The 27,602-nt window shown below is 43.1% G+C and overlaps 1 protein-coding gene across 7 annotated transcripts in view; it reads right to left on the bottom strand.

Moving 5' to 3' along the window:
* The window catches only part of RAPGEF1 (Rap guanine nucleotide exchange factor 1), an 85,999-nt gene that overhangs the window by 41,387 nt on the left and 17,010 nt on the right, over window positions 1–27,602 (bottom strand). For 6 of the 7 annotated variants that reach the window (XM_051808248.1, XM_051808252.1, XM_051808249.1 and 3 more), the window contains exons 2-5: window positions 12,568–12,707; window positions 8,156–8,334; window positions 4,840–4,996; window positions 122–210 (exon numbers count right to left, since the gene is read on the bottom strand). In XM_051808248.1, coding sequence (XP_051664208.1) covers window positions 122–210; window positions 4,840–4,996; window positions 8,156–8,334; window positions 12,568–12,707 — 565 coding nt within the window. Of the gene's footprint in view, window positions 1–121; window positions 211–4,839; window positions 4,997–8,155; window positions 8,335–12,567; window positions 12,708–13,856; window positions 13,999–27,602 lie in introns of those variants that run through there. The other variant, XM_051808250.1, reaches the window with a different exon arrangement.

Here is a 27,602-nt window from a genome sequence, read left to right as displayed (position 1 = left end):
ATAAAGAACACTACACCACCCTCTGTGAAGAATGAGTGCTTTACCTCAATCAGCAGTAGACAGAAATTATCCCCTCTATATCAGTCCTGCACACAGAAGAAATCCTTGTCAGTGGACCCACCTGTCAGATTTACATGCTGGTAAACTGGGTTTAACTGGGCTTGTGGGAGAGGGATGCTCCTGCTTTTCAATTGTGAGTCTGACCAGCTCCTGATGAATGGAGAGGAGAGAAGAAAAAGAGAATAATCATTACTTGCTGAATGTTGCACTTAAACACCCTAGAACAGAAAGGGATGCTACTGCAGTGAACTTGTTAGCAGACACAGAGAGAGCTGAGCTGGGTGTAGGTCTGGTACAGAGCCACAGAAATGATGCAGAACAGCTGCTAAGGAGCAGTTTGGCCATATTTGAGTTAAGTTCATAAACCCTGGTCCTATGGGGATTCTGCACAAACACACACGTCTTTTTGCTGTGCTTCCTCTTTCCTCCATCATCACAAATGTGTTCCAGTCCCCACAACACCCTAGATAATGGCAAATTGGCTTTACATATGTAAATATAAGTGCAGAACAGTCTTACCCAGTGGAGCACTTCATCTAGCCAAAAAAAACCCCCATTAAGTAATTAATTGTTCTATATTTTATAAATAAATATGTATTTGTTCAAAAAATCAAGTTTTCTGTAGGATGCCCAACAACACATTAAACAGTGAACCCCTTTATTAAAAGGCCTGCTTCCCCTGAAGCCACTTTTTAACACGTTAGCAATGCAAGTCTTAATCATTCAAGGAGCTACTGTGGTGCATCTGTTATAGGCAGATAAGGCTCTGGATAAAGAGATAAGGGCACGATAATCCTGAACTCTAAGTATGCCAGCAGTCAAAGCAACAATCATTCACGCCAGAAAGATGGAGAGAACATTTTATGGATGTCTGAGGCCAACAAACAGATCTACTGCTCACAGATACAGACACATGCCCTGTTAGAGGCAGGCTGGAAAACTGGCAGTGCTTCCTGACAGTATTGGCTTCCCAGAGTATTGCGCAAAGGAAATTATATGGGATCAATTTTAATTTGTTTTTTTTTTTTTTTTTTAAAGCAGTCTGAAGTACAGTGTCATCATTCCAGCATCATCTTCATGTCCTTGCCTGCAGAGCTTGGAAACAACTGGCATTGCTCTCTCAGTGCAGCAACTGCAACTGGAATGTCACCACCATCATCCTTCCGAGGAAGGAAAAGATTCTAGTTCTGGTATTTTTGCATGAGGCTCTACTTAAAGCTGAACTTCCATGGGTTAACACATGCACAACAAGAGGAATAAGGTGCTGCACTGGATGTGCAGAGGATGGCAAACACGCTGTCCAAGTGTCCACCTCAGCTCATTTTGGTTTCCATGTTTTACTTAACATTCTTGGTGTGAGCTTGTGCTCCAACAGAATGTACACTGTGTTAACCAAAACCAGGACAAACACTCAGCTTTCCACAAGCTGTCCTGGAAAATCCCACACAGGGGGAAGGAAGAGGGAGCACAAACAGAGCTCACACAGATGTCCACGGGGACTAATGCTATGAAGATGTTCCTGTTGGGACAGACAGACGAGAGCCCTGGTGAGGAACAGAGTGTTCTGAGAAGTGCCCTGAGGAGGACAAGCACAGCACCAAGCTGACCACAGCTCCCACCTCCTAGGGTAGTCACATCCCTCAGCAGGGAAATACTCAGCAACAAGGAGCAACATACCAACAGGGCTTTGGACAATCCATCAGCAACACTGTGGTAATGCAAGTTACACAGTAAAGTCAAATAATTCAGGCTCTCCAATGATAAAACTGCTACAGTTGTAACACAGACACTGAGATGACCTCAGACCTCTCTGCTGAGTGTCCCTTGTTACTCAACAGAAACTAGTTTAACAAAATGTACTTTCCCCTCTTTTATCTTCTCTTTCAGGATGAACAGTCTTTAATTAAAACCTTGCTATTCCTTTTAGACTTCAGAAATTCCCCTGTAAAGTTTACAGAACATCACCAGGAAAAACAACCATAGAACCTGGGAGCCTACAAACCCCAGAGAAGGTTTTTCTGTGAATTGGACCATTTGGAAATTACACAGTGACACCATTTGACCTTTATGGCTGCAGCTGGCACCATGCTCCCAGTCACTGTCAGGCCTGAGTGATGACACCAGGGATTGCCACCCTCCTGCCTTCTGCACAGAATCCCACTGCTGAAGAGGTTTCTGGAGACCCTCAGGCACTTTAACAGACTGGGAGTCAGACCCTGAGGGGCTGTTGGGTCCTGGCCAGCAAGAACTGCAAATGCACAAGAGCACAAGAAGGGAAATAAAACATTCAAACCCCAGAGCCAACATACTCCTTAAATATTCTTTTGAAATGGCTATGGAAGGGAAAATGTAACGTTTCCTTTTCCTCACCTTTCTTCACCACTTGTTTGCCAGTCACAATGGACACACAGTTGTCCACTACATGGGAATGTAGGTTAAAATGGGAGAAAATCAATCTGTTTTGGCTCAAAAATATCTTCAGAATGATTCAAAGCATTGGGACTGTGGGGAAAAAACCCCAGAGCACCTCTCACCAGAGGCACCAAGACACCGAAAGATTGTTAACACTTGGGAGGACCACTTTTCCCTTCAAACTTTGACAAGTATCACCAGACCCTGACTGTTTCTCCTCTCTACTATCCCCAAGTGAGAACTAGCATTTGAAAATCAAGCCAAGATCTTTAGCATACACACAGAGGTAATCAGCACACAACTGAGCCAGATGCACATTATGCTATGCCTTATCAGCAAGGAAAGAGATTCCTGCAGCAGTGATTAGAGATAATTAAAGCCTCTCTGCAAACTTATGCTACTTCAGCAAGCTGGAAATTCCAAAAGGAGAGGGATTTTTAAGAAGTTATATAATGAAAACAAGGAATTTTTTCCCCCTTTATATATGCCTAGCAAGGCTCTAAAACCTGAGATCAAAACATCAAGTTACAGAGGTGAACAAGCGACTCCTTTATGCTCAGTTCTGAAAATAAAGGGGGAAATAAGCACTGAAATGTGGAAGTGGATCTTGTGTGATCTGCCAGAAAAACAAAGTAGGTTCTGCTGTGGAGAGAAGTGTCCAACTTCTCAGTTCTGCTTCCAGATCTGAAAATTGGCTTGGCTCTACTAAAATAAACCTTGTGCTTTGCCATGAAGTAGATGAGAGCACGCCACTTCCAAATGCTGTGCCCTGTTGATGGGCAGAGACATTCACATCTACCCAGACAGCCACACATCTGCTCCAACCATGTTCCAGGCTGACCAGACACAAGTCAGCTCCAACTGGAAGGCCAAAATAAGCTTTAGTCTAACAACAAAGTAGAGACTGATATAACCACGGTGCTCAGCAGGGCTCCAGAGCTCAGGTTTAGCACTGCATGGACATGCCCTTGCTGCTCCCAGCCTGGGCTGGATCACAGAGCAGATGTCCAAGACTGAGATCTTCTCCCACCCAAGGCTTTCCCCCCAACCCAGACCTTCTCCCCCATCCAGAGAGGATGCTGCTCTGGCTGGAAGTAACAGGTACCAAGGGTTTAAATACTGCTTGAAGTGGACAACGTGTGCCCAAGTCTCCTGCAATGAGACCACACAATTCTGCCCTGGGTCTGGGGATAACACCTCTCTCCACAGGACTGTGCCGATTCAGTCAGTGATAACTCACCATTTGCTGGGGTATTACAGTTCAGATATTACAGATTTTCACATACTGCAAATTGCTGCTGAATTCCCACACTAACAGCAGCTGAGACTCTGGGCTAAACTCTTTTTCTCTCTCCCGCTGTGCAAATTTAAGACCAGCTTTACTTTTAAAACGTGGAGCTTAAAGAGCATATTGCGCAAAATAATCCTGGAAAATCCGTCTTCTTTAGGTGATGGAAATGTTTAGTTTCAAAGATATTTATTTAAAAGGCTCATAAAGTAATAGCAGATTTTAGTATCTGTGTTTGAGTAACACTAAAGAGATATCCAGAGGATGCAAACCAAGAGGCCTGAAAATGTGACAGTCAAAGCCAGGGAGATCCACTTTGGTTTTGCACTCAGCAGGAGATGACAGTCTGTCCTAAACCCAGGTCAAGCAAACTTTTACCTGCAGTGTTAAGACAGGTGAATGACAAGCCTGGGACACAGAAATAATGGGTACCAAAAGCTCCCAGGGAGGTAGAAGGAAATCCAACAGCTTTCACAGGGTGGAACAGTGAGGGAATGCTACAAGCAAGTCTCACAATGGATACAAAGATTTCTGTTAAACATTTCCATTAGTTATGTAAAATTAATCTCCAGAAAACTGAGTTTAGCTCATCACCTGTTCCACACCCTAATCCAGCCACTGAGAGTGGTAATGTATCACTGACAAATCCCTTGAATTTTATATCAGAAGATGGAGCTGGAGCCTTTGATTCTCTGTGGGCATTGACAGGGAGCATTTTCATTTTATTCTGCCTAGACAGAAAATATGCAAACTCTGCATAGGAGACTGGGAATGACTTGCCAAAAAATTAATACAATGCCAAATAAAGATTTATTGCTTCTTCCAATTCACCCAAATGCCAGGGTAAGCATTTCAGAAGTTCACACTAAGAGCCAAACTGTTTGTGTTAATCTTTAACCAGCACTCCAAGCAGGATCATTTCACCTATGGAGCAGCTGATTTAAGGGATAGTTAACTGAAGGCAAGAATAGGACCTTCATATTTAACCCACACTTAAAAACCTCTTTTACACAGATCTTTTCTAAAACACGTTATCACGTACTTTATACAATGTGATTTACAATATCTCTCTGGTGTACCTTGACTCCATCCAGAACAGCTTTGATGACATCCTTCACTGTTGTCACCATCTCCTTGTCCTCTGAGTTCACCCCCTCCAGCATCACCTGGTCAGACCAGCGGATGAGGTTGGCCAGGCTCTGGTACACTCGGCTGTAGCAGGACGAGATGGCAGAACTGGGCAGCAGAGGAGTTAAAAAAGAACAAAATGAAATTATGGAGACCTTATCAAATGTTATGAGAGTGCGTTTCACACTGTTAAAGGTGTGCTCTCCTTTTCTCTCTCTGACATTCAGAATCTGTGTGTAGCAGGTGACAAAGCTCAGGTTTCTCTTCAGTTGCTCACTTGCAGTTGCTCTCCCATTCTCTAGCACCCAACGGGATGACAATATGGAAGTATAAACCATCAACAGTTCATTCCCAGTTATCAGGAGGAATTATCTGGGTTGCAGGTTAACACAGCAATGCTTAAAAATAACATTCCTTGCATTTTAATTTACAGCTCCATCCTATGCCTTAACTTTAAACGTAAGTACTTAAGTGTTACATTTAAGTTTAAACTGTATTATTTTAGTATTATCTATGGTTTCCTTCTTCCTTATTAACTCTCCCCAAAAATGCCTTGGATCATTGAGAGCTGACTCTATTCATTCCTTTACAAATCATTGCCTCACTGTTTATAATGCCTGAAAACATGTAATTAAAATTACTTCTTTAGAGAAATTGAACTGAATGAATTTCAGGTTTGAAAAAGGAAGGGTGTTGCTTTGTTTTGATTTTAATGAGAAACAGAATGGAAGCTATTGTTCTGAGGGGGGGGGGGAGGAATTTTGGAAGGATGACAACTCTAAATAAAAGTGAACTGTAACAACAGTGCTCCCAGGCATTTTCCTGGCCATTCTGAAAACACTGACTTCATTACTAAACAAGGTGTGTTAACAGTACTGCTGATGGCAGCGCCTCAGCAATTCTTTGTCAAGTTAAATCAATTTCAAGCTGCATCAAAACCATAAACAGATAAGAGAAGGTGTAATCTTGCAATCATTACTGGTACAAGTGTTCCAGCTCTTCCCGTTTCTCTTTGCTATCCATTTTACATTGGCTCAACTCCAGTAATTTCATTATCTGCCAGAAAAGAACCAAGCCCACGAGCTTCAATGAGTTCATTTAGGTGAATGAGGTTTGCAGGACTGGGGAAAGAACTGTTGTCACCTTAGGACCAGGGGATACAAACAATGGCAAGGACTTGAGTCTGGCTGTTGTTTGTTTTGTTTTGTTTTGTGTTTTTTTTTTTTTTTTTTTAAAGGATGCTGCTTGCCATTTGTTCTCATTTCAAATGAAATTAGCTTGGTACGAGATTTTTCCTAAACAGGGCCCTCCCCCATCTCTTTCTGTGGCTTTGATTTCTTTGCCATTAATCTTCAGCCTGCTTCCTTCTAAGGAGGCGGTAATTGAAAGCCCATTTTGTGCTAGATTTAATTACTTTTTTCCTTGATGCAAATGCTTCCCCTAAAGCAAAAAAAAGTCCAACAGTAATTGTAGGGTTTTCTTCTACACTGACACAAGTCTTGCTCACTTTTCTTGAGGGGGATTTGCCATCAAAATCACCCCTTTGTGTCCTGCCACTAAAGTACAATAGGTAGGCAGGAAAGGACATGGCTTTTTTAGAAAGCCAGATTTCCTTTTGGGTTTTTTGGGAGGCTAAAACAGGCAGAGCATACACTTGGGATCTGTGCCTTAATCCACACTGTTTCCAGAAAGAGAGACTTATCACTGTGCAGAAGACTCCACTGAGTACTGACTGAAAATTCTGCTTATATGGACAAATATGAGTATCCAACAGTCAAGTTTGCATGAGTTCACCACTAAGAGAGAACAGATAAAAATTGTGAAGAATAGAAAAGTCTGAAATACTTCATCTGTTGAACACCACTTATTTGATATTTATTTCCAAATATATTCTTGGAAGGAAAAATCACCCAGCAAACACCCCCTGAATACATAAATCAAATCAAGTGATTATGAAAATGGCCTGTTCTATCCTAAACATACTTGCTGACATTTCACATGTTCTCTTGGTGTAAGAGGAAAGTTTGTTCTCTCTTTTATTAAGTGAAAGCAGGTGCTTGTCAGGAATTTAATGGCAAGGGGAAACCTGGTAACAACTGAAGAAACTTCTGTGTCTGTATCCAGAAGCCTGATGAGCATTCCCATTCCAAGAGCTATTGGACTTTGTGGTTCAACAGATCCAACCTAAACTGGATCTTACCTGTCTCAGCCACAGAACTGATACAATCCCATTGGCTCCTTCATTTTTACCTATTTGGCCTGTGCATTGGGGCCAAACACAGCTGAGCATTCTGTTTGCAAAGCCTTTGGCACCCCAGTGCTGTCTCAACCACACTATAAACCCTTCCTGCACCAGAGTTGAAATAAGGATCTTGAAAGAAAAAGATTTGGAGATATTTAATGGGAAAACAAATAGGAACAGTGCAAAACCTGGCAGGATTTCAGGAACCAAACACCTGCATTTCTCTGCTTAGTTTTATCTGCTTTTCTCTGTCTGGGCTAACTTTGCTCTTTCCATATTATTCAACAATGTTTTCTGTAAATCAACAGCTCCAGCATCCATGGGATGAACAGCAGCTGTATTTCTATGGTTTGGCAAGTCTACAAATTCTTATAATCCATGATGAGCTTGGCTTTGGCAAATTTCTACTTCTTTCATGGCTTCAAACCCACTGCCTAACTGCTAAAAACATAATACACATAATCTGTTAAAACATAAAACAATAATCTGTTGAGTGAGCACGGGAATGAACTTGGTTAATCTGCTGAAGTACATCTATTTACTTCTACATCTGATCCAGTAAAATCCAAAAAAGCTGTAAAGAGTGAAGGCTCAGACTTCTGTAATATCAGGGTGGATAAACTGAACACAGAAAAGGATTACTCTGAAGATAAACTCCTTTTTCAGGTAAAGCTATTGGATTTGTTAGCTTTCAGGGTACCATCATGGACTGCAGAAACAGTAATACCATCTGAGGAGAACCTCCCACTAGCAAATGATGAATTTCCAAGTTTATGCTAAGAATCATCCCTTCCTCCTCTCTGAAACCAGTCTGATTTGCTTTATCTTTCCACAGCATGAGCTTCTTCGCAGCAGGGAATCTGCTTTTAAATTATGTTTGAAAACCACCACATAATTAGCAAAAATAGCAGTCACTTCATCAGCCACCACAGCATTCCCTGTCCCCTGCACGACGTGGGTCTTCAGACACAGGGATAGAAGCTGGGAGCCCACTGGTCTGTCATGCTCCCAAAATCCAAACTCACCTTTGCTGGATGCGAGGATCAGTTTGCACCAAGGGCAGGATGGCTTCCAGCACTTTACTGGCTGAGCCTGGCAGCATCTCTAATACTTTGTTATCAATTGCCATTTTATCCACAATAGTCTTAAAGTAGCGCAGTGCACTGACGACCTCCTTCTCCTTCTCCTCCAGCCACGACACATTCTAAAGAGGAGGGGGAAAAGGACAGATGTGTTAAAACTTCAGGGTTTTTAAGGGCAAGGTTCATTGAACACACCTGGACCATGGTGACACTGAGGTATATTCCATGAGAAGTGGAGAAAACCCCTTCTACAAACAACCACTTTTAAACTGAGTTGCTGCTCTTTCAAAAGAACAGTCAGTGCAAAATTACACCCATGCTTTAACTTTCTGCATTACCTGCATTCCAAACTGAAGGCTAATCTCGATCAGTTTTAGGTCAAGATTAACACTGCTGATGACATCAAGGGCACTGCTTTGAAACTCCCATGCCAAACTGGGGAGGGTGAAAGAAAAAAACATATCACAGAATCACAGAATGGTTTGGGTTGGAGGGACCTTAAAGACCAGCTAGTTCCACTCCCTGCCATGGCAGGGACACCTTCCACTAGCCCAGGCTGCTCCAAGCCCCGTCCAACCTGGCCTTGGGCACTTCCAGGGATGGGGCAGCCACAGTTTCTCTGGGCAACCTGTGCCAGGGCCTCACCACCCTCACAGGGAAGGATTTCTTCCTGATATCTAATCTAAACCTGCCCTCTGTCAGTGTAAAGACATCACCCTTATCCTATCACTATATGCCCTTGTAAAATACAAGAAAACCTCCAAACAAAAAACCCCACTCTGATGAACCTCCAAGCTAAGTAATTTTGTGATGCTGCTGGAATGAGGGAACTCGCACACTTTCCACTGTGACAAGGTGTGAAAGCTAAATTTTGGCACTGGGGAATGAATGTTGCAGAAGGGAACAATTCATTGAAATGAGGCTGAGTTGTGGTCACCAACTTTCATGCTACCACCAACACTAGAAGAGGAAATTCAGAAGTGATACATGATACCTTAATGGCACTCTGGACAGGGAAAGTTTACCAGAGTATGCCTGGAGGACTTTTAATGCCACAAGTAATTCCTAAGTGAGATTTAAATTAACTCCTGCACACTGCTAGAAAAGGAGCAGAGAGCTTAACAGAGTCAGATTTCATCCATTATCTCCTCAGTAAATTCTCCTTCAAGAATTAATGACCTATGGGCATTGTGTGCTCCCCATACTCTTGTCAGCTGTTAAACTGCTGCTTTTCTGCAAAATCAGGCCAGCAGCCCAAAAGGTTTTAGGAGGAACAATTTATAGGCAGCACTGGTTAGTAATTTGGGGCCAATTGCATAAAAGAATTAGAATCCCAAGTTCCATCTAGCTCCAACTTTAGAAGTCTAAGTTCCAATCCAAGATCTGCAAACCACTCTGTCATTTTCTATCTCATCTGGGAAGGGCCCAAAATCCGCTGCTGCTTCCACTTTTTTGACAATACTGCTTGCCAGGCACCTCAAGTTCTGATCTGCAGCCCACAGTGCCCTGAACTCTCTTGCTTAGAAGCATCCTGGCAACTCACTGATATGAAAAAGGACATTTTCCATTTTGCAGGTATGTGCCCTCACCACTGCACAGCTTAATCCGGGATACAGAATCATAAAAACATTTAGGTTGGAAACAAACCTCTAGGATCATTGAGTCCATCTATGGAGAGGTTCAGTCTCTCCCTGAAGGTTTTGCATTTCATATGGAATGATCACACATTTCAGGGATCAGAGAGTCCGTGTATTCCCTGAGTGAGTATGACCATGGCCCAGCACTCAGAGCTCTCAAACAGAAGTGAAAAAATGTGGGCTGCAGTTCCTGCTCCAGTGGCTGTTTATGGATTTCATTCAACAACTGCTTCCTGTAGAAAGGCTTGAGACTTAATAGCTTAAACACTCTGCTGGTGCATGGGAGGGATGGGCCTGACTGAGAGTTCAGAATGACAAGTGGAAACACAAACCCTTCCGTCGAGGGCACCAAGGCATGGGAGTCCAGCCACTATCTGGGACACAGCCCTTTTTTCCTTTTTTTCCTGCTTCCCTACTAGCTCTTTGGGTGATATTCCCCAAGAACACTTTTTAATGAATCCTCTTCCAAGGTCCAGAGATTTCATACGTAGGTGTGCATGTGTGTGCATAGAAGCATAAAATCCCAGGATGGTTTGGGTTGGAGGGACCTTAAAGCCCATCTCATTCCACCCCCTGCCATGGGCAGGGACACCTTCCACTAGACCAGGTTGCTCCAAGCCCCATCCAACCTGGCTTTGAACATTTCCCGGGATGGGGCATCCAGCCATTTCCCTTTGGGGCATTAAATGAGAAAAACTTAACATTCAGGCAAAACAGCATCTCCATTCCCCTGCCTGGCACATGTAGATATTTTTAGATGATTTTTGAAGTTTTCCCTTAAATGATCATTGCAAATGCATCATGTATGAGACACAGATGACCAGCAAGGGTCACACCCAACCACAAAAGCTGGAAGCATCCCTTTTTCCCCTACATTTTGGCAGTGAAAAACACGTCATAAATCTGCACAGTGTTAAAGGACACCGTGGTACCTACACTATGCCCTATGATAAGAATCAAAGACAGGGTCCAGGGGACAAAAGGAGGCTCTGAAAAAAACTCCTCCAGTGTTGCCCCCATCAAGGTATAAAGGGGAAGAGGAGAAGATGTTTGCATGGGCTGAGCATAACCTTCAGCATACACACAGTGATTTTACATTAATTTTTAGTATTGCTATTTCTGTTCTACAGTGATTATCTACTTCAAGAGCACGAAAATAGCATCTTAAGTACTTAAGAGGGAGAAAAGGATGATATTTAGTTTATCAAGTGTGCCTTCTGACAGAAAATCTCCTGTTTGTCAACTGATGTCTATATTCCAGTGAGAAAACCTGGCAGCTATCCAGGCATATCCTCTTCCCCACTCCCTCCACACAAAGCTAATGAGCTGCCTACATCCAACTAATTGATTAGTTGGCCACTAGCTATTAAAATAGATAAGGAATGAACCAGAAATCAACTAAATTTCGCAGTATAAAAATGAATACAGCTTAAATAATCATGTACAGTAATAAAAATTATTGCAAGTGTTTTGTTTTCCAATAAAAAAATCCCAATCTGTACATAAAAAAAGGGTTTGATGACCAGCATAGCTTATTAGTAAATCCTCTTGCATCATTTTTAGGGGAAGGAAAGAAAAGCAAAAACTTCATCTATTATTAACATACCATGTATTTGCTATAGAACAGCATTTTGAAAAGGGCTCTTCATTTTCTAGTGCATTTAATGTGGTCACATATCAGTTTAAAGGAAGGTCTCTAAATTATCTCAAGATACCATCCTGAAACATCATTGGAATTAAAAGCCTTCAAGGAGTACTCTCGGATTTAATTTTTATTTTATTTTTTAAATAGCAGTGAGCAATGCAAGGTGCTCAGCTCTTTAGGAAGTGTATTCACAGCCTCCTGGGGAAAAAAAATACAGCCTGGGGAAAAAAACCCTCATCATCTTCCACTTGATGGTGCAGAACAGGGTGAGGAAGCCCTGCAGCAACTTCTCTGGGTGTTAAGCAAATCATACAGCATAAGATAACTGTATCTTGCTGGCTGCTCTCAATAACACTACAACAACCTTCAGCAGAGATAATCTAAAAAAGTTTGCATGTCTGGCACTGCACACACTGGATGAGACCTTTAACAACTGAGAAATGTTATGAATTATCATAAATAACCTCGATTGTTCTTAACTTTTGGCTTCGACTTATACTTGAAAACTGAGTGCAACAGCATTGCTACAGAGAGAGTCTCCAGCCTCCATAATCAGGTCACAACAGGAGAGGAGATAACACTGACAGGTTTGTGACCTCAGCTCTTGGAGGACCTGGGCCTGAGGAACATCGTGCTGGGATCAGCAGCTGCTGGAACACATCTGCTCGACTCTCCCTGCTGATGTCACCAGAGACTGAGCACAGCTTTGGAGTATCTTCAAGGACTTGCTTGCCTGGGTTTGGGTTTTTCAAATGGATCACACCCCAAAATCAGGCAGTTGTTTGGAAGCTGTAAGCTTAACCCACAGGGTGTGCATGTGTCAAGCCATACACCACGTTCCATAATGAGATACTTAAACGCTTATGGAAGGAGGTCTCATCATACCCTCCAAAGGGAAGTACATGCCTTGATTTAATACTACACAGTGCAGTTTATAAATAAGTATAAAGTAACCCTGAGGATCCCTGAGCTGTAGAATTCTGCAGAGGACAAAGTCATGCCCAGGAATATCATAAAACGAGTACCAGGAAGCAAGAAACCATCAGGACTGGCAGAACACGGCCCTGACTTACTTTGTTCACTGACTTCTCTGGTGTTTTCACTGTCAGGTCAGCTTGTTTTCCCTTCTTTGAAGGTGTTCTCTTTATTTTTGGTGAATGAAACTTGCCCTTCAACTTCATGGTGAACGAGGAGAGATGAGAACGCTCAGAATCTAGAAAGACACAGAAATACAGGATTAGGGTAAATTTCTTGAAAACAGGGACGCTGTGTTACAGCATTATCTGGAAGATACTGGCACCATGTAAATTTATTGAGTGGAACAGGATAAAAAAATAATAATAAATTGTGGTTCTCTATTACATTTCCAACCACAGTATCCCCACCATTTCCTGATTCACCTTGGAGGAAGCAATGCTGCAGAGCAGAGGCAGGAACAGCGGGATTGCTGCTGCCCTGTGCCTTGGAGAGAAGAGGAAAAAACACCTCTCTTCAAAGCACTTATCTCCAGCAGATTCCAAAGCACTTTACAAAGGAGGTAATCATCATCCCTCTTTTGCAGATGAGCAACTGAGTCAAGGGGATGAAGTGACTTGTTCACAGACCTCTGGCACGTGGGTGTGCAGGCAGGGCTCTGCCTGGTACCCAGGACTCGTGGCTGGAAGGGAGAACACAGTCCAAGATAATGCCCTTCCCAGGATGCTGATCTCTACCCACCTGGTAGCATCAATTTTGAACGTGGCTCCATGAGTAATCTAAACAAAAATGTCTTTTGCAATGGATTTCACTTCCAATATCCCAAACTGGGGAACAGAGGAACTGCTTTGATATCAGGGCATCCTTCAAGGAGCTTAACTGCAGAACTGCTCAGCCCTTTTAAAAATTGTATTTTCATGGTTTTTTGGATATTTCAAAGCAGAAGTCTCAAAGGTTTGCAATCATGCCATATGCAGACTTACCGTTGAAATATATTTTTATCTGTAGCCATGAAGCTAAAATAAAAATAAGCTGCCTTGTAGAGAGCAATTTAGAATGTATTTTGTGCAAAGAGCACTTTAATAAATGAAGGTCTGAGTTGCTCTCTAGTGACCCAGATAATTCAACAGAAGTTACCCAACTTGTCTTTAACTACATTATCAAGAAAAGTAAGCAGTTTTGCTGCATGTTTCATTTTCCTCTTAGATTATCTGGGAATTCACTGCACTGGTTGCAGCAAGTTAAAAGGACAGCCCCGTGCATGCAGCACTGCACCACCTGGTTAGCATGCAGACTGCAAACAGCAAGGGCTGCTGAGTCAAATCTAGCACCCAGGAGCCCAATACCACACAGCAGTGCAAACACTGCTCCTGTACTCACCACTCACCTAACCACAGCCAAGGGAAGGAACCTGCTCTTGCCTCCCTCCCCGTAAGGGTTGTCTCCCTTTAAACTTGGTTTCCTGGTAGTGTGTTAAGACCCTGCTATGAGCATGTTCACCAGGGCCAACACTCTGGTTAGGTATGTCCTCTAGACCAAAACTCTGCAGGATCCTATGAATAGAAGCTGCGTGAGCACCGATCCTAATCTAGCCTGGCTGCAGACCTGTCCTCTGCTTACAGAACTAAATGTTTTTCAAAGTTTTCTTCGTATCATCAAGTCCTTTTTAGTTCACTGAGGAGGGAGGCACTAAAAACCTTGGTCACTGCAGATAAATCCAGGCATATCAGTTGGCCTCTGAAGAATCACTTACAGCAGCTGGCACCCCAACTTAGCAACAATTTACGTCAGTGCTTTACATCCACGAGGGGATCTCCAAACCTTTAAAACCTCTCTGGCTCCACAGGGTGCTGAAGGTCACCACTGAAAACAGTTCCTGGCTGCTGTGATAACGCTCTTGCACTCCTCCCCAAAAAATCAATTGTATTTATTGCATACACCATATGAGAATTTCCACACATGCACGCATGCACACGCTTGCCAAGAGGAGTCATGGCTCTGAATTAATTTTTTGAGAACTGGCAAACAATTACAATAATTAATCTACGGGGAAATAATGGTAGCAGCAACAAATTGTGTCTGGCTCCTTCATGGGCTGCAGTGAGATTCAAACTGCTGGTCTCATTAAGAAAACATTAAATGCCTACAAAAACCTTGGTTGCCCATAGCAATAACTTTGTCTTGTAGGGACAATATTTGAAAGGGAGAAAGATTTCAGAGGACTACCATTTCCTTTTTTCCTTGCCACCAGACATCTCTACCCATCTCTATGGGGCAAGCACTCAAATGGCTGAACCAATGTGTGTGCATGGTCAGGAACTTCCAAAAGATGTCTTGTCAGTAGAGAAAGTTTCTTTTCTGCTGACAGCAGATCCCCTTCACCACCACCAGCTCAACCACTGCCCTTTACTTTCTTCGCCCTTTGGTCACACCAAACACCAAATCATTTGTGCACCACACTCTGATGGAAGACAGACCCACAGAGCAAGGACAGAAGCAGAATAGGAACTTCTTAAAATAGTACTAATGAAGTAAACCAGCTGACATTTGCAAAAATAATAAACGTTACTGTTTGAACAACCCTGCTAAGTCCTGCTTTGAAGATCACAAATTAATGCAGCTTTTTACTGCCATGGGTTTCCATCTACACCAAGCACTTTCCAGCTCTCATCTGCTCACAAGTTTCTGATGCATTTGCAGTTAAACAAATGAGTCACAAACCAATATTCTCTCACACTCAATTACACTTAGCACTTAAAATAGCGCTTTTCTTGTTCCAAGCACATTACAAACATATCGTTCTCATCCTTAAACAGTCAGGTCTTAACCTTACCCTGCAGATGGGAAGCAGACACAGAGGTGAAGCAACTTGTCTAAACAGAGCAGAGGGTGAGTCAGTGACTCCAGCAGAGCATCTCCATCACACTGCAGCCCCTGTCCCCCTGTGCACGGATCAAGCTGTGGAGCTCCTGTGGCTGCACTCAGTGAATGCCAACAGACATTATCCAGCACAATGGGCTTTATGGTTGGCAAGCTGATACATCATTCGAGCATTATAAACAGAATCTGCTTTGTAATGAATCTGAAGTGGCATAAAAGAGAAGTGACACCGAAGTAGGAAAGTATTCCAGCTCAATGGTCTAAGGTACCTCAGTTTTTATATGGGAAGCCTGAAAGCCTCCTGCAAACAGCACAGCTGAGTGAGACTTCCCAGACTGGTTACCATAGCACTGGTCTGCTTTGAAAAAGTAATTTTCTTTACAAATTTACAAATCTAATGTCCTGTGTCTATCCAGTTAAAAAGCTCAAACAGCCCAGTATGCCTTTACAGATCAAATAATTTGATAACATACAGAAAGAGGCAGAAAACAGAGCCATGGCCGTGCTCAAACCCCTTCTCCTGTCCCTCTGCTCCTTCCTGCCTATCTGCAGTAACCAAACCCCTTAATGCAGCATTGAGGTTGTTCTGAGCTTGGGAGTCTGCCCACTGGAAATTATTCTATCGTGTTACCCTTGCCTCTTATTGATGAATAGCCAGCAGTGTTTAGCTGGAGTCTCAGCACCAGCTTTCTCAGCTGCTCTTACTCCTCTCTGATGCACAGGAGGAAGGCACTCTGTACTTACTTCTATGTAGTGCCCAAATATTTTTCAGATAAATGGCAAAAGTCAGGGTAATAAACTCGATGGAGTGATTTCAACTGGAAGGGGGAAAAAAATATAAAGCCTTGTGTCAAAGCGTTTCTGTCTCAAAGGAACCACTGACTTTCCATCTCTCCGTATTTCATCTGTCTGGATGCTCCAGGGCTGCAGCACACAAGTGGAAAAAAAAAAAATCCCTTCCAAATTACTTTATTACGGATTTGGGTTTCTCGATTTCTGAGCGGGAGCTTTGCTACGTCACCCGTTTCACGGCTAATTCCATCCCCTATTAGTGAGGCTCCCGCTCCGCCGTGCTTGAACTCGCTCCAGCTGTTGAGTCACGGCCCTGCTCGGCTCTCAGGCTCATCCCCCCCTGGCCAGCACGTGTCTGGGGTCTGACCACACACACACCACCACAGAGCTCACGCTACACGCCTGCTCCAACCAGCCCTGCCCTCAGGTGTGGCCAGAGGGGTTTTTTCAGCACCCCTCAAGCCCCACCGGGCCGGGGAAATCATGGTCAGACAGGAGCTGCCTCGTCCCCCAGCTCAGCACTGGGTGCTGCCTGCCAGTTTGCCAACAGAAAGCTAAATCTGGGGAGGGAAGAACCACAGACTTTAAACAACAGTGGATAAAGAGGCACGAGGGAAGGTGGATAAATCAGCTTATGTGTTTGTGGATGAAGAAACTAGGCTGCTTAGGAGAAAGATGGCAAGTCAAAGCCCAACACCATCCATGCCTGCCATGGTCAAATGGTCACTTTCCACTTGGGTTCAAATGAACACCAGAAAATGAGTTGAAACACGTGCAAGCTGGTGGATTCCATTAACCTAACCCAGTAGCAAATTATTTAAAGTCAAACTGAAAGTTCAAGCCTTTTACAGAGCTCAGTCACAGCAGAATTTCCAGCTGCTGGGTCCCGCTCACCAGCCACGTGTAACCAGCACATGGGAGGCCTCAGAGATGGGAAATAACCCCCTGCCTGCTTCTGGACCTCCTGGTCATGTTTTTGTCACTATGACACAGCTCAATGGAAGGCTCCAGCAGCTGGGATGGGCAATTTAACTGTTCAACTTGTCTAGTGCTTGGATCATATATAACTAATTGAAAAGAGACTTAATTAAAAAACCCACCAGCTTATAATATAGTACCTTTCCTTTCCTTCATCTGAAAAACTAACCCTAAATCTTCTCTCACTCTCTCTTCCCACACCAAAACCTGCAGCTTTAGAGGAGACAGAACCTTAAAAAAGGTTCATTTTCCAGCTTATCCTGATTCTTGTGGCTCGTTAGAAAGAACGAAGTGGAGTCTAAAAATCTTACTCCACGAACGGTTCCTTTTTCAAAGGCCATTTGGGTCTCTGCTGGATGCACATATTTAAAAGCTATCAGATTAAAAATAACAGCAGACATCTCTCCCCATGCCATAATGAAGCTATTGTGCACATTTTTAATCAACCGCTCCTGCCACTTTTGCCACGAGTCCTCTGAAGGCAGCGGTGACTTATGTAATGAGTTACACAACGATGCCCATTAAAATGGCATTTGTTCCCTTGGGCTCAGCTCCATCATTTGGGGAAGACAAAAGGCAAGTTGCAAGGCTTCAGCTAAACCCTAGCTGACAGGGACTTTAAGAGTTCAGAAGCAAAAGGCAAAAATAACGAGCTAGAGTTCAAAACGACCTTTCCGCTGAGGACTGTCTGTGCTGTGGTGCAGCACCCAGTGAGAGCCTCCAGGGCTGGGCCTCTGGCTCTTCCAGACCCAATTCTGCCCTCAGAAACACAGCAGAACAGGTGATTCAGGACAGACAGACGAGCACGTGAGAGCTTACCATGAGACTGACGAAGCACAGGTCTTTCAAGATTTTATATGAACATTGCTACAATTCCCAACATCTTCCTTCCACCTCTATCTACTCCATACCTATAAGTACACAGATCTGGGGGCCTGTGCCCTGGTTGAAGCTTTTGGGCTCTCCTGTAAAAGTAAACATTTAAATCATAGTGACTGACAGAAATCCAAGCCTTTGAGCTTTCAGGAAACTCAAACAGCCTCTCCCAACAGCCAAGTTTCTCCACAGAAGAGGTGGCAGAGCTGGTGCAGGAGGCACGATGTGACGCTCATAACTGGGTTGTGGGCAACAGAAACCTACTGCAAGGGCACTTGCAAAACTAATTTTTAATAATTTTATGCTGGAGGGAAGCTCTGTCTGTCTTGCAACAAAATGTTCAAGCTCACCACTGTGGAGCTATGAGGACCGAGAGAAAGCACCAGGTTTTAAGGAGAGTTGAAGGAAACAGATGAGGAGAACCCCAGACACTTCTCCACCCTTTCACACCTGCACTGTGTCACTCAGTTCTCACAGCACACAGTAAACAGCCTTCAGCTACATTTCACGCCCTCTTTCTCCAGAAGTCCTGAGGATGTTTAGAAGCCTAAAAATGCTGATAGGCAGCATTTGTGCGATGCTGCATGTTCCCAAAAGGATGAACTGGGATCCTGAGTACAGAAGAGACAGAATGTGACAGAACAGAACTAAAATATCCCTTTTAAACACATCAGCTGCTGCATCACGGGTGCTACAAAAGCCTCAGACCCACTACTTCCAGCTCCTTGAGTTTACTTTTCTCAACTTTGCCATTACCCCCAGAGACTGAAGCAAAGAGAAATCATTCAGAAACAAAAAAAAAGACCTGGTGTGGTACCCGGAAAGGGAAAAAAAAAAAGGGAGTGTCCAGTGTCAATCAGGAAGTTTGCCCACCCTAACCTTTGTACCTTAGGTGGAGTTGTTTGTAAGCTGCTCCAAGTCCCTCTCCAGGGAATCCAATTGCTAGGAGAGCCGCCAGGTTTGAGAGGAAAACGATGGAGGAAGGGCAGCTCGAGAATCAAACAATCGTTCCTGAGTGCTAAAGAAACTTTTCCTCCACCATCACGTCACCTTGGAAGCAGCCAACTTTTGGGAGCGGAAAGACCGACTGCCCTTTTTCTTTTTTGGCAACATTACAGTGAATGAGCATAAACCAGTGAGCATTAATGATGTGCAGTGACAGCACACAAACTTCTCTGGAAAAGGGAGGCTCAGTTCCCTCTCAGCTGGCCAGGCAATGCTCACTGACTCACAGGCTTCATTATTTTTATGCCACCCTCTGGGGCCTCCAGAGGAAGCAAAACATTTTTATTTGTCAGAGAGCACATTTTTATTTTGATTTTTTTTTTTTTCTTTCTAAGCAACCATGAATGAACCATCTCCAGCTGCAGCAACCTCATGTGGAAAGAGCTCACAGTGTTTGCAAGGGAATTGGAAAGCACAGGGGGAACTTATCAATTCAGCCACGTCTCCTGACTGCAGTGAAAAGGATTGGGTCAGTCAACAACTTTAATTTTATGGTGCATTAGTACTACAGCTCTTCTTCCTTCCAGTGTCATATTTGGAAGCAAATCTTCAGACTGCAAGGAAGAGAAGATGCACAAGATCAAGTAGCAAGTTCAGAGCAGCTGACCAGGTTCCCTCCTAGTTCTTTTCACCTGAAGTATTTCAGAAGCATCTCCTTTGCATGCAGACACACAAACCAGGAATCCTTTAGCTGCTGAATATTGCAGCAATATCACCCAACTGATTTATAGGGAAAAAGAAACAAAAAAAAAGGCAAAAAGGTACAATTATTCAAACAAGGAGGGATTTAAGGGAGTAAAACTCTGCTAGCCAAGTTCAGTTTCCTCCAGCATACCAAAACTGGCTTTCAGATTTCTCTTTGAAAAAGATACTGTAATTTATTGATAAGCAGCAGCAGCAGATAGGACTTTTGCTCTGTTTTATCAGAAGGAAAGCTACCCCAGCAGACTGAGGCCATACCAACTTGCAAGCAGAAACATTCACCAAATCACCCACAAACCTTCGTGCAGCATCTGGTGAGTCTCCGGTAATTTCCCATTTAAGTACTGATTTTGCACAGCCCTGCAAGCCCCAGAGAACTAATGGGATTACAAAACTGGTAACATGACTTGTAACTCCCACCTCCTGTGCCAGCAGCACTAGAACAAAAAGAGACTCAAGTAGCCTCCAACACCAACATGAACACCGTGGTCCATTCTCGCCCTGCTCTGCACATGGAAGCCACCAAGAATGTTAATAAACATTGAATTTTAAATGGGGAAAAAAAAAATCCAGCTATGAGGCACAACATCTGCGTTACTTCAGCAAACAGCCCCGAACAGAGAAATGCAATGGTGGTGAGGGAATCTGTTGAATTTCTCTGTTCACCAAACATGACTTAATATGGGGTCCGTGGGCATCCCCACTCGTCTGGCGGCTCTTGGAGGAGATGGGCATGACAGTGATTCAGACACCTAAAAATAAAGCCCTGCAGGCACAAGTACGTGTGTGCTCTACCTGAGTCACCCCAGGTTGTGAGGAGCATGTGAGCCAAGGCTCATCTGTTTCACTGACAGTCCTGCCACGGCCAAGCAAAAGCCCTCATCACTGAGCTCCGCTTAAAACTCTTTCTCCCATCCTCTCATTTTCTCAAGCACATTTAGACTCTTTCCACACTGAAAAACCTCTGCTAGGCCTGGGTTTCAGTCCTATGGCTGCCAGCTTTGAAACTCAGACCTGAAAGATTATAACCCAATGTTGCTGAAGCTGTTTATCCATCTCCAAGGTGACAGGATGTCGTCACTGCCACTCGGCAGGACACCAAGCAGAAACGCATTATTTCAGAGGCTTTAGGGAAAACCCTAATTGCTCACAACCTGCCTACAGGTTCACCAGCTGAGAAACAAGGTTGCAAATGGAGCCTTGACTTTTTGTCTGCCCCACAGCACTAGCTCTGAATGGGAAAAACGACAAACCCAGCCCTCTTTCATCCTTGGAGAGTAACCTCAGCTCTCATTCATTAGGCGATGGAAAAAAAAGAGAAGCTGGCTCAGATCTGCCTGACACAATTTCCAGTTGCTTTGGACATTACTAATTATAGCCATCTTTATTTTTGACCTCTGATTACAGACTCTTTGCACATTCAGTCTGAATGGCAAAGCTAACTCCTCTTTTCTAGTAGGCTTGGGAAGAACCTTAGACCCTGCCCAAGAGCCACCGCCCACGCTCATCTGAGCACAAGAAATGAGATCAAAACATGGAAAGCATTTGCTTAAACATGCTCAGTTTTATTTTCTTCTTTAGCAAGTGCCACAGATCAAGGGCAACAGTCCAGGTGAGAGTGTGATGTAAGCTCTTTTCCATGCACGTTCCGAGATGAGCAACTGCTCGGCGCGGGAGCCTCATTGCTCCCTGTTCTGACTAGCACTGTATCCTCGGGGCCCAGATGCTGAAAAGCAGATATTCAGTTCAGTAAGATTAAACATGTCTGCACAACTCCAGTGCACCATGCTGGGGGCTCACATCTCTCTGCAAGAGAGAGAACAATGAATTTCAGGAACCAGGCCAGCACTATCTCCTAGAGGCACTGCAATACCAGTGTAAACTTCCCTAATATTGCTTACTCAATAAAACAAGGCATCACAGGAGGGCTATGCAAATCCCTCAGCTTTGAAGTACTGCTCTTCTGTTGCCCCAGAGGACCAGCTCTCTATCTCCACGCACACAGACAAGTGTGTGTGCAAGGTGATACAGCAGCACTGCAGGTGTGAAATTTCTGATGTAATCAGGTCAGAAGCTGCTTTTACACTATTGTTGTGCTGCTCTTGTGAAGGGTTAAGGAGCTGCAGGCCATATCCTCGACTCCATGCCCTGTTCTATACCTGATAGGATCTGCAACGAAACCACCAGCTTTACTGCCTGCCCACGGGCAGTAGGAAATTTTAGTCTTCTATAAGCACAATTTGAAACATCAGTGCCTCCAGCAAGGGGAAACTGAGATGTTAATTGAACTGAACAGCCCAGGAGGGAGCTCCCCCTTCCTCAGCTGTAGGATTAGCACATCCCTAGACCATCAAGGCAGGAAACAGGAGGTAGCTTAGGGAGTCTAAGAGGGACATCTACCTTTACTGCATCCAAACATTAAAAGTTACTTTAACGGTAAACAATTATTTGTGACAACTTTCTATTTTATCCTGTCTCCTCATGCCTGAACTAAAACCTCCTGGTTATACTGCTCCTATGGAAAACAGGTTTAAAGGCAAACTGCCACAAACACCTGCAGTTCTCTTCAGTCTTTTTGGCAAATCCTGACTTTAAAACAAACAAGAAGACTGAAGCAAACCCTAGCAGAGCTGTACAGGCGTCAGCAGCAACAGGAAGGGAGTCTGAAGGAATCCATCCCATGTCTAACTCAACTGAGCCCACTGAAGACTTAAAGTTTCAGTAATATGGAAACAGCCATCAGAATTTTACTTGTTAACTTAATGCTGAAGAAAAAGCAGCTATTCCTCATCTACTTCAGAATATTACGTAGCCTAATGCAGCAACAAGTTTGAAAACCCACTTAACAAGGGGATACCTGAGCCTGATTTCTCTGGTGTTTCATTCTTTGCTGGCATGCAACATTTTTCATGTATCACCCTGGCTTTCTACATTTAACAGTTACTGTTATCTTTAATGGCAATGACCAAAAGTGGGCCCTACTAAGAATAGTTTCAATTTTTCAATGAGCTTCCACTTTACTCATACAGGAAGCTGGCCTGAGGGTCAAGAAGAAACACCTTCAATGCTAATATACAACAACCTGATAGCTAAAGGGAACTAAGCTGAAGTTGGATTTTACCAAAACCAAAGCTGAACCTCAGGTCAGCACCTCTATAATCCTGCTGAAACTATTCTTTTCTCACAGAATAAATCTTGGTGAATTAACAGTGATGATTTTACCAACAGCCCATTCCCTGATCATATCCCATCCCATGCAGAGCATAACATCAAGTTCCACAAGTGAGATCTTGCCCACGAGCCAGCCCTACCCGCCAGGGAGACACACGAATGTGTTCGAAGACCATGATCCACTCCAAATAAAAACAAGCAAATTCTAAAAGTCAGTGCCCAGATCCTGTGGCAAAGAGGCCTTCGGATTCTATAAACAAGAAATAATTTTGTGCAGTATTTCTATTGAATTTGGTTTTGACAAAGCAGCAGAACCACAACTGCCAAAGCTGGTTTGAGTCCCTGCAGCACAGCGTGGGGCCGTGTGGCGATCCCGCCATCAGCCCTAGAGGTGAATCAATACCAATTTCAGCTCGTGCTCCGTTGAGCAATAATATTTTGAAGCTTAGGACGGCCTGTTTGGAAAACAGCAGCCAGCCTGACACTTCAGCTCCATGAGGCCCCCGAGCCGTGTGGTGCCGGGTCAGGCCAGGCCCTGCTCCATCGCCTCCAGAGAGCACGGCCCTTCGCCCAGGCTGAGCCTGGTGCCTCGTCAAAGCTTCACTGTCATCAACTTTCTGCTCCTCCACTGTGAAAAACATGCCAGAACCCACTGATTTGTGCAGTGCGTTTAGGATGTCGCAGCAGTCGGGTTCAGAAAGACACAAAGAGATGTTACTAGAAGGGTAAATACCTCCTAAACCTTCTGGGTTTAATATTATCAACTGGTAACACATGACCTGCCTGCACAAGCTTCACCCCGGCTGTATTTTGAGTTTTCAGCTGGATCCAGCCAATAAGTAAAAAAAAAAAAAAAATTACGCTGCAGTAAAGCAACAAGAAACACTATAAACCATCTTTCAACTAATAAACCACTGCCTATAATGCTGAAAAAACAAAACTGACCTTGTACATATGATCCATGTTCATTATTATCATTTTGCAGTATAAGAAGCATCTAGTACTAAGCTTTGTGGCAGCACAGTTAGAAAGCATCACTTTTTAATGGCTATCTAAGATCACAGGAGCTAAAAAATACTTATGCCTAAGAGATTATGGTGGTGTTGCTCAGCAGAAATAACTGTGTGTTTTGGAGGGGGCTGAGGGGAGTTGAACACTGCAGCCATTGACTGCAGGACCTCAGCAAACATCTGCTCCCCACAAGGGCAACTCTCCCACAACGCCCTGCACAACTTCACAAGATTTCCAGTCTGTGCTTGGACTTCATTTATTTTAGCACATGTTTTCAGGAAACTTCCCTTTCCTTTCTACCCTGTTTACAAATTTACACAGCAAACTCACTTTGCCTCCCTCCCCAAACAAACACGTTAAGTTTTGCCTGTTTTCTCCTCTGTGTACTCGTGAGCTCTGAAGCTCAGCAAATAAACTCTCAGCTACATCTACTTCTAAACTGCTGATTTCTGTAGAAGAATGACAGATGGAAGGCACCTCTCCTGCTTCATTTTTGGCAACTCTGCAGTCAGAAGTCTGAATAAACTGAATGTGCCCTTACTCCTCATTAACCTGAGAGCCTGTTATGTATCTATTGCAAAGAGTGCAAAACTGGAAGATGTCTCAAACAAATCTTGGAAAAGACATTTGATTTGGGAAAAGCTGCTTCATTAAAATGTGTTGAAACTCCTGAATCCTTCTGCAAAAGGTTCCTACAGGCTATATGACTTTAACCAGTACTATTTCCACGTCTATCTTGATATTACACACAAGTCATAGATACAAAACACCCACAACGGCCTGATTGCTGCTATTTGATTAAAAAACAACACTATATATAGCAGTCACATAATTACGAAACTGAACCCACTCATATGGGAACTCTGAAAGATGCCCCTCACAGAAGACATTTTCAACAGGCATTCAAATCACTTCTAAAAGAGGATTAAAAAAAAATACAGAAAATACTTCAATACGGCCAAGTTAATTTATGATTCGTTGGCAGAGAACAGAGTGGGTGAAGAGCTGAGCTGGTTTTCTGGCAGATGCACAAATCTATACTTTTAGAGAGATTGCTTGAAACTGTAACACACCAGAATTTATCAGGATAAAACGGGCAACATTCAAAGCCACAAGAATCTTATAGCTCAGGCTTTATAATGAGAGGACTTTTCCACCAAGGAAAGCTAATTCAAATCAAGATGAAGGTTGGAAACTCACATTATTACTCCCTACGCAGTTTTACTTTGGAATATGACTGTCCACTTGCAAAGATTTAGCCAATTAGAAGGCAAAAGGGTAATATTTAGGGATAATTCTCATGTATATGGAAAGTTGTTTCTCAAAGATAAAAAGTTAAAGTCTAGCTTTATTGAACTGAAATAGATAACAAACCTCAAAGGAAGAGATTTTTCTTGTAGGAATTGTCATTTCTTTATTTAAAGGATGCTCCTATGGTACTATAAGGAATCAGGACAACATAACCCAAACATTTTCCACTGTAAAGCAGAAATCCCTGTTTTGTCCTCTCCCATTAAGAACTGGGTCTGCATTTGCAAAACAACCCGACAAAGAGGTGCCACCTCCACTAAAATACTTTGTCATTCAGGAACCCAGTGGAAGGGAAGTCAGCTCCAGGCCTAACAGCAAAGCTCCAGGCTTACATTTAAACAATAGTCCAAACAAAGCCTGACCTAGCACCAAACAGGCAGCTGGTTTTTTCACAGGGATATGCAGAATGGTTTTTTTTTTTGCCCCCTTAATGTCAAAACTGCCATCTCTGTGCCTCCAAAATGACTGTGTGATGGCTTTTCATTTTACACAGCCAGAAATTCATGGCACAAATGGGAAAGAGGTGGGGATTCAAAGGACACTTCAGTCACACGAAAATGCAGAGCAGATGCAAAAACATGTCAGTATTGGCAGAGGAGTTACCTGGATGACAGCAGCTCAACTCAATGTCTCTATGAGTGTCTTTACAGGACAAATGGACTGTGATCCTGAAGCCACGTAATATTCCCATAATGGGCTTGAAACAGGCTGCCAGTCACAGGCAGCACATAATAAACAGTTTGGGCAAAGCTGTCCAAGCAATAAGCAGGTTACTGTGAAAGAAATGACCAATCTTCCCAGCAAATAACCCAGCATAACCAATCTCACCATCCCCAACAAGCTCCCAGACTTAACAGTACAAATACTTACAGTCACTTTCAACATTTCAAACCAAGAAACCGCTCCCTCATATTCTTAATTACCTCCCACAGCAAGACAGACAGGGATTTGGAGCCTCCATAAATCCTCAGTAGTAGAGAAATCAACCCACTATTTTTCTAACATTAAGTCTACTAGGTTTATTTTGTAAAATTACTAGCCAAACCAGAGTCCAATAATAAGATGATCTACTTGGAAGTAATATTTTACTTGGAGGAAAAAAAGAGAAACCCTGTTTTCATCTATAATATCCATAAATCACTGTGTTTACAAACTACAGCTTGGGGATTCAGGGTCAATCCAGTGATAGGATTTCTCTTCTATTTGCACCGTTTCAGCATCTGCTCTCTTCATGTGAAAACAAAAAGCTGCCCAAGGAGATTACAGCACTTTCACACCCTGAACCACCCAGGTCCCAAAGAGTCTGCCTAGTTCAGCTCATCAGGAGCACACCATGCTTTGTATTTCCTACCATTTTAATATTATAAGTGTTTAAATGTATATATGATAACACCGGAAAAGCAGCTCTTGTTCAACTTCAAACAAACATAGAACACTCCTTCATTACAAAAAGCTGAAGTCAAATGCTCCAAGGCTTCTTTCAGAAAGTCACCAAGATGAACACCAATAAACACTGTCAAAAGCATGCCCTCCTCTCCTCAGACATGTTCTTACTGTTCAATTACACTTGGTTGTAATGGTAGACATGGTTTGTTAAAGGATTTTCATACACCTAAGAAGCCAAGTCTGGTAGTGATTTTTTTATTTAATTTAATAAACGTTTTACTCCTGTATATATACATAGTGCTTTTAATGAGAAGTTCTGAAAAACACCAAAAACCAATCACCTCCAGGGTAAAAGGTAATAGCCAAACAGGAGAAAAATCACAACAGGAAGAAATTATATTCCAGAAATAACAGCAAATAACACGGTTTTCAAAGCACGCTAGGGACTATAGAGCGCCCACTTATTGCAGATAAGAATTCAGATTTAATTTTGGAGATCTAATCTGAAATACAGAGAGTCATAATATTCCTGGGGGTAAAGAGCTCCAGAAAGCATCAGTGTTACAGGAGGAGGCTTCTCCTGCCAAATTACCACCACTCTTACTTGAATTCACACCTTCTGGTTGTGTATTAACACAACAACCTTGTATTATATTAACCTCAGTCTATCATTTTACCTCCACAGAAGCACAGGCCAGAAAGGGAATTTCAGAGTTGAAGCCCATTCTCTTGCTGGATCATAAAAATGACAGCGTTACCAAATCACACAAAAGGTCACCCACTGGGACCTGATGCAAAACAAGGAAAACCAAAACAAGGACACGAAGCAAACAAAGAAAAATACTTAAAGAAGGAAAATCTTTGAAACCATCAGTCCATCCACTTAAGCGCTGTTAATTCATAACCATCCCAATTCTTACAGCTAGTTCTAAATTTTCAACACAGCATGTGTCGCTTTATTTAAAAAAATACGATCTGCTTTTGAATTTTTCTGGGTAAGAGCACAGATGTACACAACGCT

The sequence above is a fragment of the Manacus candei genome, unplaced genomic scaffold (assembly GCF_025592945.1).
Source record: "Manacus candei isolate 608988 ecotype Guabito, Panama unplaced genomic scaffold, ASM2559294v1 h1tg000071l, whole genome shotgun sequence".
Taxonomy (NCBI): Eukaryota; Metazoa; Chordata; class Aves; order Passeriformes; family Pipridae; genus Manacus; species Manacus candei.
This window is presented reverse-complemented; position numbering and strand designations above follow the sequence as displayed.